The sequence below is a fragment of the Lissotriton vulgaris genome, chromosome 6, assembly GCF_964263255.1.
Source record: "Lissotriton vulgaris chromosome 6, aLisVul1.2, whole genome shotgun sequence".
NCBI classification, from domain to species: Eukaryota; Metazoa; Chordata; class Amphibia; order Caudata; family Salamandridae; genus Lissotriton; species Lissotriton vulgaris.
Genome location: NC_141694.1, coordinates 200,179,218 through 200,195,992, shown reverse-complemented (window position 1 = coordinate 200,195,992; position 16,775 = coordinate 200,179,218). Strand labels below are relative to the sequence as shown.

The 16,775-nt window shown below is 39.8% G+C and overlaps 1 protein-coding gene across 3 annotated transcripts in view; it reads left to right on the top strand.

Moving 5' to 3' along the window:
- PLA2G7 (phospholipase A2 group VII) overlaps positions 1 to 16,775 on the top strand; it is a 345,622-nt gene that overhangs the window by 263,641 nt on the left and 65,206 nt on the right. For all 3 annotated transcript variants that reach the window (XM_086926243.1, XM_086926241.1, XM_086926242.1), the window contains exon 10: positions 14,559 to 14,707. In XM_086926243.1, coding sequence (XP_086782369.1) covers positions 14,559 to 14,707 — 149 coding nt within the window. The remainder of the gene's footprint in view (positions 1 to 14,558; positions 14,708 to 16,775) is intronic.

Sequence of the window (16,775 nt, the reverse complement as noted above, 5' to 3'; positions counted from 1 at the left end):
GCACGAACCCATCGCCGTCCCAGTGGTTTGATCACATGGCTTCAAATGACCAATGGGGGTGTTTAAATACTGTGCTCAACAGAAATAACATCCGATCACATGGGTAATAAACATAAAGAAAATACTTTTGCATAGAATTATGCTATGTACAACAATATAGAGCATTGAATATATATAGGAACATATTTGAAACATTGATAAAAACATTTTATCATATTACTAAGTTCATTTATGATAATCATTGTTTCTAGTAAAATGCAATCGATTCAATGTGCAAAATACAATAAAGTGCTAGTGCATTTTTAAGTTCCATTGTTGAATCACGATGTTGTAATAGGTAATTGTGGAGAAGTGTGGCTCAGGGGTTAGAGGCGGCAGACCAGGAAGCTGAGATCGGCCCTGGACCAGGGTTCAATTCCCCGCCTCGGCGGGTCTTGAGCTCAAAAAATTCCACTGACTCGATAATTCTCGCTCCGGTGCCTTCTCAACTCACGGGTTCACACTCTGCGACTCTGGGCAATAGCTTGCTTAATCTCCACAACGGCCCCTCGCGGCGGGATGCCTGGCTTTCACCTTGTGGATACCCTGCCAGGGTTATCTCACAGGGGAATACCAGGACGGGTTCCCTAAGCAAGCGCCGGGAAACCCTTTGTGGGTAGCTGTGCGCTATATAAGCTCAAATACATTTACATTTACAACTGTACATGAGAAAATATTATAGCGATGTGCAAAAAATGGTATATTCAGATCTATAATACCATGTCACAAATCGTTAGACAAACCTATAAGATGTTGTTAAAAAAAACCAGTGCTAAAGTGCTTAAAACAAAGTGCTCAATCTACTCGCAGTATGTACATAATGATGGATTACCAAATATTATGATCAATCAATTTCAAGCTTTCAACTCATTGTACCTGCGCAAGTAATTCTAGCTATAAACAGTTAAACGTGTAAAGCATTACTGCTGATGCTGTGACTTAGTGACTAAATATTGTATATTACATTGGGTTTAAAGTAAGAAACCGGCTTGTGGAATGACCATATAGTACAGAAAATTGAATATTAATGGACCTAGTATATAATATACAATAGGATAAAGAAACTTAATAAATGAGACTGATTATCCAGAAGATTACAATGGAAACAGGGAAACATTGCTAGCATACTTCTAAAAGACTCATTGATAACATTGATAACTCACTAAGGACTGAAGTTTAAAGGAAGACCTGTAAATCTTCCCCCCTATTCAGCCCATTAGGTATTCTGGTGTTGAGGAGTACAATGTATTTACTCTCAAGCTGTCTTAAAAGCTTTTCTCGATCCCCACCACGGATGTTTTTTGGTATGGAATCGATCACGAAGTAAGTGAGATGGTTCAAGTTCTTAGCATGCACTAGTTCAAAATGTCGGGCGACAGGGTAGTTGACATCAGAATTAACTATTGCCCTTAAATGCTGTAATATTCTATTGAATACCTGCAACTTAGTGCTGCCCACATATTTCAACCCACATGAGCATTCTAATACATATACAGCATGGTCGGTACGGCAGGTATATAGCTCTCTGATAGGTGTAGGGGTGGGGTTGAATGGTGATAGAAATTCAGCAGTGTTGACCCCGAACTTGCATGCCCTGCACGAAATACATTTATGAAAGCCTTTTTTGTTTGAAACCCACACCTTGCTATCATTTACCTCTGGACTGGTTCTGACTAGAGAGTCCCTCATAGAGGGTCCTCTCCTAAAAATGATAGAAGGCTCAGTTGGAAGTAATGGCGACAAATTAATGTCGGTGTGGAGTATGGGCCAATGTTTTTTGAGAATACCCCTTATTTTCCTTTCCTCTGTATTGTAGGTGGTAATCAGACTGATGGTGTTAATGTCATGTCTAGGGGGAATTTCTGTACTCACCGCCTCACTAGATCTATCAAGGTATTCATTTCTATTCATGCTATTGGCCTTATCTTTGGCTTCCAAAAGATCTTTACTAAGGTAGCCACGTTTTAAAAATCTCTGGATGGCCTCATTCTGACAGTTGATAAGATCAGATTCAGAGCTACATATCCTGCGCATCCGTATGAATTCCCCGTAGGGGATACTTTTTATTAGATGTCTCGGATGAGCGCTGGAGGCGTGCAAGATAGAATTGCCGGCCGTGCTCTTCCTGTGAAGTCTAGTGGCAAGGGCGTTATTTTGGACGTAGATGTCAACGTCCAGGAATTGTATGTTAGTCTTACTAATCTGACAGGTAAAGGTGAGATTGAGGTTGTTCACATTCATGGCTTTCACAAAGTCTTTTGCTGATGTTTCATCTCCCTTCCAAACCAGACAGATGTCGTCAATAAATCTCCAGTAATGAATAATGTTACTGGAATAACCAGGGATATGCCTGAGGACATGCTCCTCCCACCACCCCACGTATAAACACGCGTAGGTGGGGGAGAAACATGCCCCCATGGCAACCCCTCTTTGTTGCTGATAGATTTCCTTGTTAAACAAAAAGTAATTGTTTGTTAAACATAACCTAATCATAGTTATTAACATGTCATTATGATTCTTAAAACTAAGGTTACGTTGATTCAAAAAATATCTAACAGCATTGAGGCCATCCGTGTGTTCTATACTGGTATACAAGGAGCTAATATCAAGAGCCACCAGGATATACTCTTCTCTCCATTCCACCTCTTTCAGCTTAGTAAGGAAATGTCCTGTGTCCTTAATGTATGAAGGTAAATCAACCACAAAACTTTGAAGAAAAAAGTCAACATACTTTGAAATAGCCTCCATGAGGCTTCCCTGGGCTGAAATAATTGGTCGACCTGGAACTGGAGAGACCAATTTATGAATTTTAGGGATGAGATACAATGTAGGTATTAGCGGATTGTCAATTTTCAAAAATCCCAATTCTTGTTTTGTTAGAAGGCCTTCCCTCTTCCACTGGTTCAGTTCTTTGTGAATACGGTCTTTAAGATTGCGAATTTCACTGAAATTGCCCTTCCTATAACAGGAGATATCAGATAGGTGCTGCTGTGCTTCTTCCATATAAAGGTCTTTAGGCCAGATCACGATATTGCCTCCTTTGTCGGCTTTGTTTATTATTAAATTGGAGTTGCTCCTTAATTTCTTCATTAAATTCAAGTATTGTTTTTCCATATACTTGAATCTTTTAGCTTTCCTAGATGTTCTAATTTGCAATTCCTTTAAATCCTCCGTGATCATGTCATTGAAAGTGTCTATGGCATCTTTCAGCATCAAGGGTACAAAAGTAGATCTAGGTTTAAAAGGTGTAACACTTGGTGCATTGATGTTAATACCCATTTTGTCGCATCCATCTTGAGTAGAACTGTTAACAAAACTTTCCTCTAGAGCCAATTCATGAGCTGTTTGCAATGCCCCCATATCTGCAACCTGGAATACAGAAGACGGTTGCAACGAGCTGCTAATTGAAGTTGCTCTTTCCTGTGCGTTATTAAGTTTAAAGTGTTTTTTTAACTTTAATTTTCGAATAAACTTAAAAATGTCTATTCTAGTTTGCACATAATTGTAAGAGTTTTTAGGGCAGAAGGAAAGGCCTAAAGATAACAACTGAATTTCCGCCTTGGAGAGGTCAGCTTCTGAGAGGTTGATAACCGGGTTGTCAATGTCAGTTGTAGAAGTGTTCACGATTGTGTTTTCATTAATGATGGTATCAGGAGGAGTTGTAGTGGAGATGCTGTTCTCTATTTCTACCATTTCTTGCCCCTGCCTCTTTTTGCGAAACCTCTCCCTCCGGCATTTCCTCCTTTCATGGCATTTATGGTTTTTGCGTTTTCGTTTTTGTTCAGCTGTTGCTGGGTTTTCGGTCGTAATGTTTTTAGTCTGTCCTCGATTAAAAAAAACCAGTTCCTCTGATGGTGCAAAGTGAGTTGGTACACTAGAGGATCCACCCGCTACCTGTTCATCATCAGATCCCATACTGCTGGCATTGGAGCGAAGTTCTGCCTCTGAAACAATTGTTTCACCTCCTTCATTTGTCATTGGCATCGCAGATTTAGGGACTAGTGCCTGTCTTTTCATTGTATCATATTTTCGTGCAAACGTGAAAATTCTCCCCGTCTCATAATCCTGCTTGTCACGGGCGAATTTATACTGTTTGCGCAGGCTAATGGTTTCTTGGTGTTTCGCTAGGCGGGTGTCTATATCTTCGCAATATTTTTTGATGTACTCCTTTTCCTTGTGTGTGTCCAATTCATTATTAAGTATCTCCATTTCTTTCAAGATGTCGTTTCTATCAATTTCCGCATATTTGATTAAAATGCAGATCATATTTTTTGATGCTTCCAAGTTATTGGTGGCCCACTCCTTCAACATAAGGGGGTTGGGATTCTCAAATGATGGAGCTATGAGTACCCTCAAACCTCTTGGGACTCTGCCCGCTTCCAAGTATTTTTCTAGTGAGCGTTTTTCCCACCATTTTGTAGTCTCAGTCTTAAGTAATTTCTCCAATTTTTTAAGTTTGCCCTTTAAATCCATATTAGGGTTACTGTTATCCGTGGTTTCTGTTACTTGTCTTATTGCCGGTAAGTTCACAAACATTGCATCAGCTAATGCTTCCCGGTTCTTTAATGCCTCCGCCGATGTTGTCATTATTGTGGAGGGAAAAATGCTTATATGACCACTGCCCTCAACTACGATGTCTTATCTCGAGTTAGGGGCGTTGATTGGCGGTGCTTGATGATCTCCCCACCCGTGCTCTACAACAATTCACACAAGTGTGTGACGACGCGCACTCACCAGTTTACCGCGCGTAACCTCGTAGTCCCTCGGGGATCCTCCGACTCCAGTCCAGTTCTACTCGGAAACACAGCGTTCTCGCTGCGAGTGCTTGTCGCGTCTTCTTAGTTGCACGGGGAGCTGCTGACTCGATTACTCCTTCCGGGTTAGGTGCAAAATCCGCATGCGCGGTGTCGGCCGTTTCAGCCCCGCAGCTAGTTTCGAAGAGAGCATCCGTAAGGACAGAAACAGCCGTATTCTGTCCAAATTGTATGAAAACAAAGTCCTGCAAGAGTGGCTCCCCACCCGTTCCTCAGGTACAGATCTCTCGACACCAGGAATAAATTTCAACGTGGTTTTATTTTTCCCTCGCCATCGGCATGACGCGTTTCGGCCGTCAAAAACAGCCTTGATCACATGGCTTCAAATGACCAATGAGGGTGTTTAAATACTGTGCTCAACAGAAATACCATCCGATCACATGGGTAATAAACATAAAGAAAATACTTTTGCATAGAATTATGCTATGTACAACAATATAGAGCATTGAATATATATAGGAACATATTTGAAACATTGATAAAAACATTTTATCATATTACTAAGTTCATTTATGATAATCATTGTTTCTAGTAAAATGCAATCGATTCAATGTGCAAAATACAATAAAGTGCTAGTGCATTTTTAAGTTCCATTGTTGAATCACGATGTTGTAATAGGTAACTGTACATGAGAAAATATTATAGCGATGTGCAAACAATGGTATATTCAGATCTATAATACCATGTCACAAATCGTTAGACAAACCCATAAGATGTTATTCAAAATAACAGTGCTAAAGTGCTTAAAACAAAGTGCTCAATCTACTCGCAGTATATATGTATTAATGTAAACAGCATATTACAGACTGCGTAGGGAATCACGTATAACGTATGACCAGTGATTCTGTTACATATTATGACTATGTGAGTAGTGTTCCTTATATTATTTTGGAGCCTGGCACTCAAAATGTCTTTATTTATTGAGAGATGTATATATATATATTTTTTTACTGAGATGTATATATGTATTTTTTTATTCAATATGAAGGTGTACATTTATGAAATAATCTGTAAATATGTAGGATTTTACTTGTACATTCCATTGGATTTTCTAGGTATTCCATTAGCAGTCTGGTTCATATACATTGTACGTTGCATAGTCTGTTTTTCAGTTTCATTTTGCAATGTTACAGCTGTTTACAATCATGTGCTACCTGTCACTTTAAATTTGGCATGGGTCCGCGAGTAACGCGTCATGTGATCAAGGTCCAGGTCGAACCGAAACGCGTCATGGCGGCATACTGATGCGGGGCGAAAACACTTTAAATAAATAAGAAACGCACGAAAAAATTGGGTCCGCGTTGTCTATCTGAGTCTGTGGTTGGTGATTGGATTCTGGAAGGATAGAGTACTGGAATATATATATATATATATATATATATATATATATATATATATATGTATGTATGTATGTATGTATGTATGTGTATGTATGTGTATATATATATATATGTATATATATATATGTGTGTATATATATATATATATATATATATATACATCAAAATCTTTCCAGATACAGGACCGCACGCCACTGCTGATTAGTTTTCAAAACTCCTTTTATTTCATAACATGCAGCTTCACAGCTCCGTGTTCTGTCCGCAGGCCTTACGCGTTTCAGAGCTCTTCTGCTCCTCATCAGAGGCCAAATGTCAGCAGGCAGTTTTGTTAAAGGCAACTCTCCTCCCTCTTAAATGCTTAATTAATCACGTGGCTCCTGGTGTGCCTTCCTGATGGAAAATAATTTTAACAGTGCATCACGGGACTTGGAGTTCATTTTATGCCAAATTATGCCCTTCAGTGGGTCTGTCTGCTGCATTCAATTTTCGGACCCATTTCAAAAGCCCTCCATTAGGCTCCGGAGTGTGAATTTGCATGTGCAGACAGACCCACTGAAGGGCATAATTTGGCATAAAATGAACTCCAAGTCCCGTGATGCACTGTTAAAATTATTTTCCATCAGGAAGGCACACCAGGAGCCACGTGATTAATTAAGCATTTAAGAGGGAGGAGAGTTGCCTTTAACAAAACTGCCTGCTGACATTTGGCCTCTGGTGAGGAGCAGAAGAGCTCTGAAACGCGTAAGGCCTGCGGACAGAACACGGAGCTGTGAAGCTGCACGTTATGAAATAAAAGGAGTTTTGAAAACTAATCAGCAGTGGAGTGCGGTCCTGTATCTGGAAAGATTTTGATGTGTATATATATATATATATATATACTATACCAACAATCTTCACCACTTCCGTACACACGGCGAAATGAAGACACGGACCCCAGGCTGTCGACAAGGCAGATTTAATATTGACCTCTCAACGGGCGACGCGTTTCGAGCAACGAGTGCTCTTGTTCACACACCGTACACCCGGTCAGCTGACTAATTATATATGTATTTTTTAAGTGATGCTCCACCTCTCAAGTGAATCACATGATCACCCAATGAACATAACGAAAATACTTAATAATACACCGCATTAATGCATTGTGAGAAAACGAGGTACAAAAATATTACAGCATGAATGCCTGATCACAATGTACAATACACAAATATTAAATATTGTGGCCGATATATGGGTTACAGGAAAAATACTGTCTTTGTATAAAAAAAGATAAAGATAATGTATGTAAATAAATATATGTCCATCTATCTACACTATTTACATAACGATTCATCTATATACATAATGCTGTAAACTATCAAGACCAAAGATAAGCCTGTTCTTGTACAGATGCATCTTACTATCACATTTCTTTATCCTGTGTTCAAACGTAGTTTTATGTCAAACATAGTATAACCCAGTTCAAAGGCTCCTTGTGTATCGCAAAAACCTTTTGTACCCAAAACACCTCCTATAAAATATATAACATTGATATGAAACAAATCATCATGAGAAAAAGACAAAAATCCTCTTTGAGCACATTGTCGGAGGAAAGGTTAATGTCATTGGAAAGATCAAAATACACCCTGTGAATTTATGATAACCCTAATACTAATTGAATTCATATCCAAACCTAAAATTATATAAAGTGTGTATATACATTAAATGAAGGTGAAGAAAAAGAATAATAATGTAGTAATATTAATATGAAGAATATTTACATCGAACTGTCTGGTTAGAAATGAATTACGGGTAAATTGATTCAGCTTCACATACTTAGTGGTTGTTTCTTATCCAACCTGTTCACCAGTGATGCACTGGATCGCCAAACAATCTTCCAGAGAATTCACTTATATGTTCAGACTGGAAATCCCTAATAATGGAAACATACGTTGAATGCTTGGTTCAAGAAAAGGGTTTACCACACACATGTCTGAATTTAGAGCTTAATATCTACAGAAAATTATGTAAATCTTCTGTGGTGTTGAACCCATTAGGATATTTACTGTCTAGCTCAACTATGTATTGAGTTTCCTTCTTTCTAAGCAGTTTCTCTCTATCTCCCCCTCGCTTAAGGGGGGCCACTTTATCAATGACAAAATATGTCAGATTGCTCAGATCATTGTTGTGAGTAGATCTGAAATGGCAAGCTACGGGGTATGTGCTATATTGTTAACTATTGCTCGAAGATGTTGTAAAATTCTGACGTGCACCTGTAATTTGGTACTGCCTATGTACCGTAGGCCACAGGTGCACGTCAGAACATACACTGCAAAGTCACTATGGCAGTTATAATTCCCTCTAATAGCTTTACTGACTTGACTGAAGGGGGTGTTGTAATGCGTGGTGTTGATACCAAATTTACACGCTCGACAAGTTGAGCATTTGTAGAAACCATCTTTCTGTTTGAGCCAGGTGTTGCCACCACCTAACTCAGGGCTTGATTTAACTAAGCTGTTGCGCATGCATCTGGCTTTTTTGTATGTTCTTGTCGGTGTTTCTGACAGTATGTCATTTAAGAACCCGTCAGTCATGAGAATTTGCCAGTGTCTCCTGACAATCGGCTTAATTTGCCTTTCTTGTTTGCTATAAGATAAGCTTAAGCGAGGAGTAACATTGTCATTGTTGGTCTGTTGAACCTCTGATTGTAACAGAGACTCTCTAGATCTTTCCCGACTTTGCCTCAGAGCCCTTTGTAGTGTTACATTGCTGTATCCTCTAGCTTTCAGTCTGGTTATCATCACCTCTGCCACTTTTTCAAACATTTCAGGAGTGCTGCTGATTCTTTTCAGTCGCAACAATTCTCCTAATGGAATGTTTGCAACTACATGTTTCAGGTGTTTACTGCTGGCATGCAATATGCTATTTCCAGCAGTGGGTTTGCGGAAAAGTGATGTTGTTAAAATGTTGTTAACTGTGATGTGTACATCCAAAAAGTCTGCCTGTACTTTACTTATGTTGGAGGTAAAGAAAAGATTCTCTTGGTTGCAATTTAAGGCATTGACTAATTCTAAAGCACTTTGTTCGTCACCCTCCCATATACAAAACACATTATCTATAAATCGCATCCGGTGTTTGACACCACTAAAACCGGGTGCACCGATGAGACCACGCTCCTCCCACCAGCCCACGCGTAGCTGGGGGAGAAGTATGATCCCATCACGACACCCCTGATCTGTTTCCAGACTTCTTTCCCAAACATGAAGTAGTTATTGTGTAAGCACCAATGTACCAGCTCACACAACATCTTATTGTGACTGTAATACTCACACGTTCTTAAACCCAAAAAATACCGAATGGCTTCGATACCTTTGGTGTGATCAATTCAAGTATATAACGACTCGACATTGAGTCACTAGACACCAATTCTCCTGCCATTGAATCGAATTCAACTTATTCAAAAAGTCACCAGTGTCTTTCAAGTAACTCGGTAAGCTTTTAACAATGTCTTGAAGAAATAAATCAATATAACGGGAGATGTTTTGCCCAATGCTGTTGATGGCCGATATAATTGGTCGACCTGGTGTTGGAACTTTCAATTTATGCACCTTGGGAATCAAGTATAGAATTGGTATTACCGGATGTTCCACATGCAAAAAGTCAAATTCAGGTGATGAAATAGAGTTCTGTCTTTTGTAAGATAATAGCATCTTTTTGAGTTCCTCTTTAGCTTTTTTATAGGCCAAGCCATTGGATCTTACATAGCAGTTGGTATCATTTAATTGTCTTCTGGCTTCTATAATGTAGTCCTTTTTTTTGCCACAAAACAATATTTCCGCCTTTATCAGACTTATGGATTACTACTTCATGGTTTTGACTCAGTTTATTCATTAACATCATATATTGATTTAATTCAACATCGAGCTTGTGGTTTTGTGCCTGTACCTTGCGGTGTAGTTTTTTTAAATCTTCTCCAACGCATTCATGATAAATGTCTACCGCGTCTTTTGGCATAACAGGCAAAAATGTGCTTACCGACTTGAATGGACTGTCGCCGGCTCCTTTTTGTCGAATGTCCACATTCTGCAATTCACGTTCCGTATTTAGAACTTCCATACCGGTTGTATTGCTTATATATATATATAATTACCTACTGGCGGTGGACCGTAACAAGGTACACTGCAGCTTTCGGTCATGCACATATGGTGAGGTGCAATGTCCCACTAAACTCTGGTCTCCCCCTCCCAATCCACTGCAACATTAATTAAAGGCAGTCAACATTGCACCCCGCTCCAAATCCTCAGTGACCTTGTCGTCCGTGCGAGAGAGCTTCATTTCATATGCTGTTCCTTGGCAATACCCCATTCTAACCCATCCAGCCTATCACTATCCTCCGTTTCGCAATGAGCAATGTCAATTGAGGTCGTATATATGACGTCTTATGTCCATTGGATTTCTCGATTTTCCCTCCCCAAGAACGTGGCCCCATCTTCCAATCAATGCAGACAAGATGTTCTTCTAGTTAGGTCAATGCTATAGAGCTTGGCCGTTGTCATGTAAGTACAGTGGAAATAGTTCAAATGGATTAGTTTAAAACGATTATTGAAAGACACCTTCACTAGATTACATGCATGATTCCAGTCCGTTTCTTCCAGAGACCCTCCCAATTCCATTTCCCATGCGGCTCGCGCCTTATGATCTCTTTTTTGTTTGGTCCTTGCGGAGTGCCCATAGAAGAGGAAAATTAATTGTCTGCCTTCTCACCATTGGAGTAATCCTCCTCCAAGTCAGTGTGAAGGTAGTGGCACTGCAGGGTATGCACTCCAGAGCTCCCTCACTGCGTTGTCTAATTTAGCATATTGTAAGAATTGTCCCTGCCCCTCTTCAAATGTATCCTGTGCCTCCTGGAATGTGATGAAGGTTTCCCCTGGGTACAGGTCCCCTACTACACAACAGCCGCCCACCCTCCACGTTTCCATGGACATATCCCGTTCAATAGAATTGAAGGGCTCGAAGTCCCATATGGGTAACTCCTTGCCAAAGGGGGCTCTACGTAGTGTCTTTTTTACTGCGGTTCCCACAGACCTGCTGTGTGTCGGATTAAGTAGGGTACCGGTCTCCCCCGTCCCCATCAAAGGCGTGGCAATGTCATCCCCTGTACCATGCCTCGGAGGAAACACTTCTCCCAATTGTCCCAATCAGTGAGCATTGTGCTGGAGATGTGCTATATAATAATATAGGCAAATGTCGGGGATGCCGCCACTCTCCACATCCCTTTTCAAGACCAAGACAGCTACCCTACTCCATTTCCCTGCTCATATCAATGAAATAAGGATACTATCTAGAGTCCGGAAAAAGGACTCCTGCAAAGGAAAGCTCGCATTTTGCACTAAATATAAACATTGTGGAAGGAAGACCATTTTTGCTGGTGGAGCTTCATATAAAAGAATGTCAAGGTAATGGGTTCTAGCGCTGCACCTTAGAGTTTCAGACCTCATGAGAAGACCAGGATTATGCCTGATTTAAAAAAAAAACATGAGCATTCAGGCAGACTCTCAGAATGAGCAGTCCAAAACTAGCCTACATTTTGCATCCCGAAATTTCTACTTTTTAAACACTAACTGATGTATCAGGTTGTGGTACTGTTCCGTTTTGTCCTTGTGCTACTGCTAGTACCAGTGTAAGAAATGGGGGTATTAGTTAAGGGAGGTGAGAACCCACCTTAATCAATAATAACCATCCTTGTTAGGGTGAATCACGAAAGTCACACAATTAACCTGAGCTCAACTCCCTGGTGGTTATGGTACAGAAGAGAAAGGTTAAACATAGAGGCAATATGTATTACTGTTTTGGTACTACAATAATACTTTAAAGGCAAAACACAGCACAAGAAAGATCTCATACCAATGTAAAAATTGAATAAAGTTTAATAAAAAAAATAGTCTATGAAATGGAAGTACAAAATCTGTAGTGGGTTAAGGCCGAGGCTGTGGCAGAGAAGGGCCCCACAAGGTTGGATAGCTGTAGGATGTCTTGGCGAAGCTATTTTTGGTGGGAAAGCTCAGAGCGGGAAAAATTTGAATTCATGCCCAATAAATGTCCCTCGCTGGCTGGGTACTTTTGTGGCACTTTGTCTCTTTTTTGGAGCCCGGATTCCTGCAGCGGGGCAAAAGACAGACTGTAGCCGAAGAGGGTTCCATGAGGCTGAATAGCTTCTCCACAAGGTCCTCCTAAATCAGAATTATTGCTGTGGAAAAACTCAATGCCGGGGAAAACTGAATAATCAGTTAAGTGGGAACACACCTACGTCAGATTGGGTCAACAGGTTTGTCCCGGTCCTCCAAGGCCTAAAGGTTTGAAGTCCCAGGATTCTCAGTATGTTAGGAGGAGTACATTCTCTAACACAGTCCGGCGGTCCAGGATCTCAGGACCAGCACTTAGGGGTCAAGACTCCAGCAGGAGCCACCAGCAAGGTCTGATTGGAACTGGTCAGCTCAGAAAGTTGCAGGAAAGGTCTCTTGTAGCTTGTTGTGTCCCTTCCATGTAGCTTGAACAGGAGGTCCATAGTCTGATCCTTGGAGTACCTACTTTGTCCTCGGTACAAGAAGGAAAGCAGGTTCAGTCTTGTAGGCCTTTACAAGGCTCAGACAGCAAGTTTAGTCCTCTTTTTATCTTCCACAGGTCCAGTAGTGTTCTGAGGAGAGTGCTATATCTATGCCTGGAGCCATTGTGCGAGGAGACTCTGGCAGTCCTGATCTCCCCCCTACCAAAACCAATAGGATAAATGTTCCCAGGAGTAACTTTCTCCACTTTTACAGCACTTTCAAACAGCAAACATTCCCACAGTGCCGCTCTGCCTAAATCCATGATGGCTAATCTTTCTTCCCTTGTGAGAGCCTGTGTGGCAACACAAGGAGTGTGGCCAGGTAAATGAGCAGCCCTTCGTCTGTGGCCCCTCTAAAGCAGTGAATTAAGCTTTTAATAAATATTTCAAAGAGCCCAAGACTGATCTTTCAAATTGTTTATTAATCAGAGATAACATTATTAAATGTAATATTGCCTCCCAATACTTTCCAATGGATCAGCCAATCTTACAACAGTTAAAATAGGTTTGGGGGCTTTTGCACTGTAAGGATATGTGTAACATTGCATGTTTGTGTCCTTTTAAATCCCAGGCTCCCTGCCTTATGGGCCTACATGGGGGTGACTGATTAATATGTCAAAGGAAGATTTTGACCTGTCAAGAGTGTATTTTGACAGGTTGTATTGCAACTTAAAAGCGGCTGTGGTAGGCTTGAAGCCATGTTTTACATTGCCACTGTAATGGGTGGCACAATGGGTGCTGCAGTCTGCTAGTGGAATTTAACTTACAGGCCATGATTACACTTCGTACCATATACTAGGGACTTATTAGTAAGTTAAATACGCCAGTCGAGGGTATATCAATTTTATTTTGTTGAAAGGAGAGCAGGCATTTTACCTGTGGTTACCAGGGTAAAGTGCACAGAGTTCTACAGCCAGCAAGAACAGTCAAGGAAAAGATCTGGGGGTACGCCATGCATAAGATGGCCATTTACTACACCTAGCCTAGAACCTCCGGGGCAAATTGCTACGACGACTTCCTGTTCAAGAGTTCACAGAATGTCCCTGGGAGCAAGCATGGTGAGAAATCCTGACACTGGGAGACGCATCCCATTAATATTCCTTTTATGTATTCCATGTTTTTGTGTTAGTTGTTATTTATTAGTTGGTTTTGATCGTTTTAACTTCTAAGAATTTAATCTTGGGCTCAGTTTTCTGTTAAGTGATATTCAAAAAAAAGATAGTCCAAGTTGAAACTTGTGGCCTTCCTGTGACTTCCGTAGCTACTGCACTTCAGGTTTTATTTAGCCTCTTTCAAGCCATTGTGATTATTAACAACTGCTTTATTTTCTGTTCAGCAACTAAGAAGATATCCTATTAGGTTCTGCTAAGAAACTTCAAAAAAAGAAGCTTGTCAGAGAAGAGTCCATTGTGTTGCATGCCACATATATAGCTTCAACAGTGCTAGATATTTGGGGACTCAAATGCCAGATATAGATTTTCTTTTCAGAAACTCTACATAACCGGATTAAAATCTAATACAAATAATGTATTTGTCTTAGGTATATACGTGAGCTGGTGATAAATGGAAGATAATTAAATGGCTTCTCCTTTAATTCGTCGCATCTGTTTCATGAAAAATTGGGGTAATTGTTAATTTTAGAATTAGAATCAAAAAGACTGTTATCATCCATTAATAATTATCTCATTTTGAAGACTGAAGTTATCTGAATGTTATTGATACATGATAATGTTCTGTACATTTGTATCTCCCCAGCTTAACATAAACTCTTTATTTCATTTGTAGAGGAGCTGTACATCAGAGTTTTCCAGATTTTACATTCTTGACTGGTACACTTGTTGGAAAGATTTTCAAATTAAAAGGAAGCATAGATCCTCACGTAGCCATTGATCTAATCAATAAAGCCTCATTGGCCTTTCTTCAAAAGCATTTAGGTAAGTAATTATTTCGCATCAGTATTACACCTGCTGTTACAGGAATTGCTTTTTTCCCCCACAAATTAATGAAATGCGCTTTGTAACAGAATGTCGGATGCTTCTGTATAAGGAAATATTTTATTAAGATAAATGTTGTTCTTCATTGCCTCTTCCTGGATGCCTGTAAGCACGGATAGCTTATATGATCTTTAGAAAGGGATATGTTAAGCCAGTATATTTGATTTCCATTTTGACAGTAAACCACTTGTCTGTTTTTTGCAAGGTGCTCATTTATGGCATATGATAAAGTTCAAGGTACAAGAGAAGAGGGTATATGGAATAGATTCTCCCTAATACCTAATGATGTCCCAGTGTAGGGCTTATTGTCAAACACTTCGTTATAAGGTAGTTTAGGTACACTGGAGTCTAGTTACTACCTCTTTAGTTTAAGGAACCTAAAATACGGAGTCAGTAAAGTCAGAAGACTGACTGCATGAGGAGAAAAGGAGTTTTAGAAACCCTTATGCACTAGCGAGGCCCATCAATCAACATTTTCCATATACACAGATAAGTCATTGAATCTTGGTTGCATAGCATTACATAGAGGTCAATAATATCAACCCACAATTATATCCCATTCTGTACATTGTTTTCCACTACATTCTGTAGGTGAACATATTATTTTTACCTCCACATTGTCCGCACTCCACACTTACCTTGGGATGTAGTGGTTAGATTAGCGTAGTACATGCAATTGTCTTACCGTGCAATATAGTGGATGTATATCCTGATGGTCATTGTTTGGCCTTAGCTTGGCCACCTAATTTTCTAAAAGAGGTGCATAGACCTACAGCTCACTAGATGTGGCAACTGGAGAATCAGGCCACTTGGAGAAACAATTGGTTTCTCTGTATTCAGCAAGCGCATTAGCACATCTATGGAAACTCTTTTTCCAATGTCTGTCCTTCCAAGTCACTGGTAATGACTGTTTCACATCTAATCCACCACATGTTCGAATATTTTATAATTAAGAACATGTAATATACGTTTTCTATCATGTGATTCTTTCTAAATTCATAAAGGTTACAATATTCCTATGCAGGCATGGGATCCAGGCATATATTAGTTAAAGTAATCATCATGTTCAGATTGAAAATAAAATAACTATAATACATGCCTTTTGGAGGTAGCATTTTCTGTCTTTTTTACTATACCAAATTAAATATACCAAATATAGAATACAATACTTGTCTGAAAACACAACTCTAACATGAATCATCAAAGGGCAATAATTTGGGAAATGGCTGCCTTACTTCCACACTAGACAGTGAATACCTGACCCTGTTCTTTAAAGAATATAGGAAACTGCCCTGCCAATCAAGAAGACAGGTAGCCTGTTAGACAGCCTGCCTTCCTGAAGAGTGATTTTGACTGCAACTGCGATTTAAGTTTTTTGTATGTCACTCCATCTTGTAGAATGTCTGCTAGACGTTTCGCTTTTTTTCAAGAAAATCTCTCTCTCAGGAGGCTGAAAGATTGGTAGGATGTTCCCCTCTAGGTCATGAAAGGTGAGATTAGCAAATGGGGCAATACTGCTACTGGTACTTTCAGCTCACTATCAAGATCACTGGGGCCAGTTTTCTCTCCTCTGTCTAACAGAAGACCTTGTCTAAAACTTTAGTAGGTGAACCTCTGTACTCTCCTTATAGCAGTCACACATGGTTTGCATTGAGGTGCTCTACATTGAGAAGAACAACTTCAAGACATTGAGATTTGAGACATTGCACTTCACATGATTTGCATGCATCAGCATCAAGTGTGTCTGAATATTCTGGGAACAAAACAAGGCATACTTAAACATTAAAGATCTTTCCAATTTCATCGGTGTGTCCATCTGTCAAGTTTTCTCTTGTTTTTTAAATTTTTATTTTAATATTTTTATTAAAGGTTTTTCATATTTTCTTTCCAATGTTACAGCACAGCACATAGTACATTACTTTACATTATATACAATCCTTTTACATAATTGAAACATCACAATATATGAAGACGAAAAAAAACCCTCCATGATAAGGGGAAGAAGAGA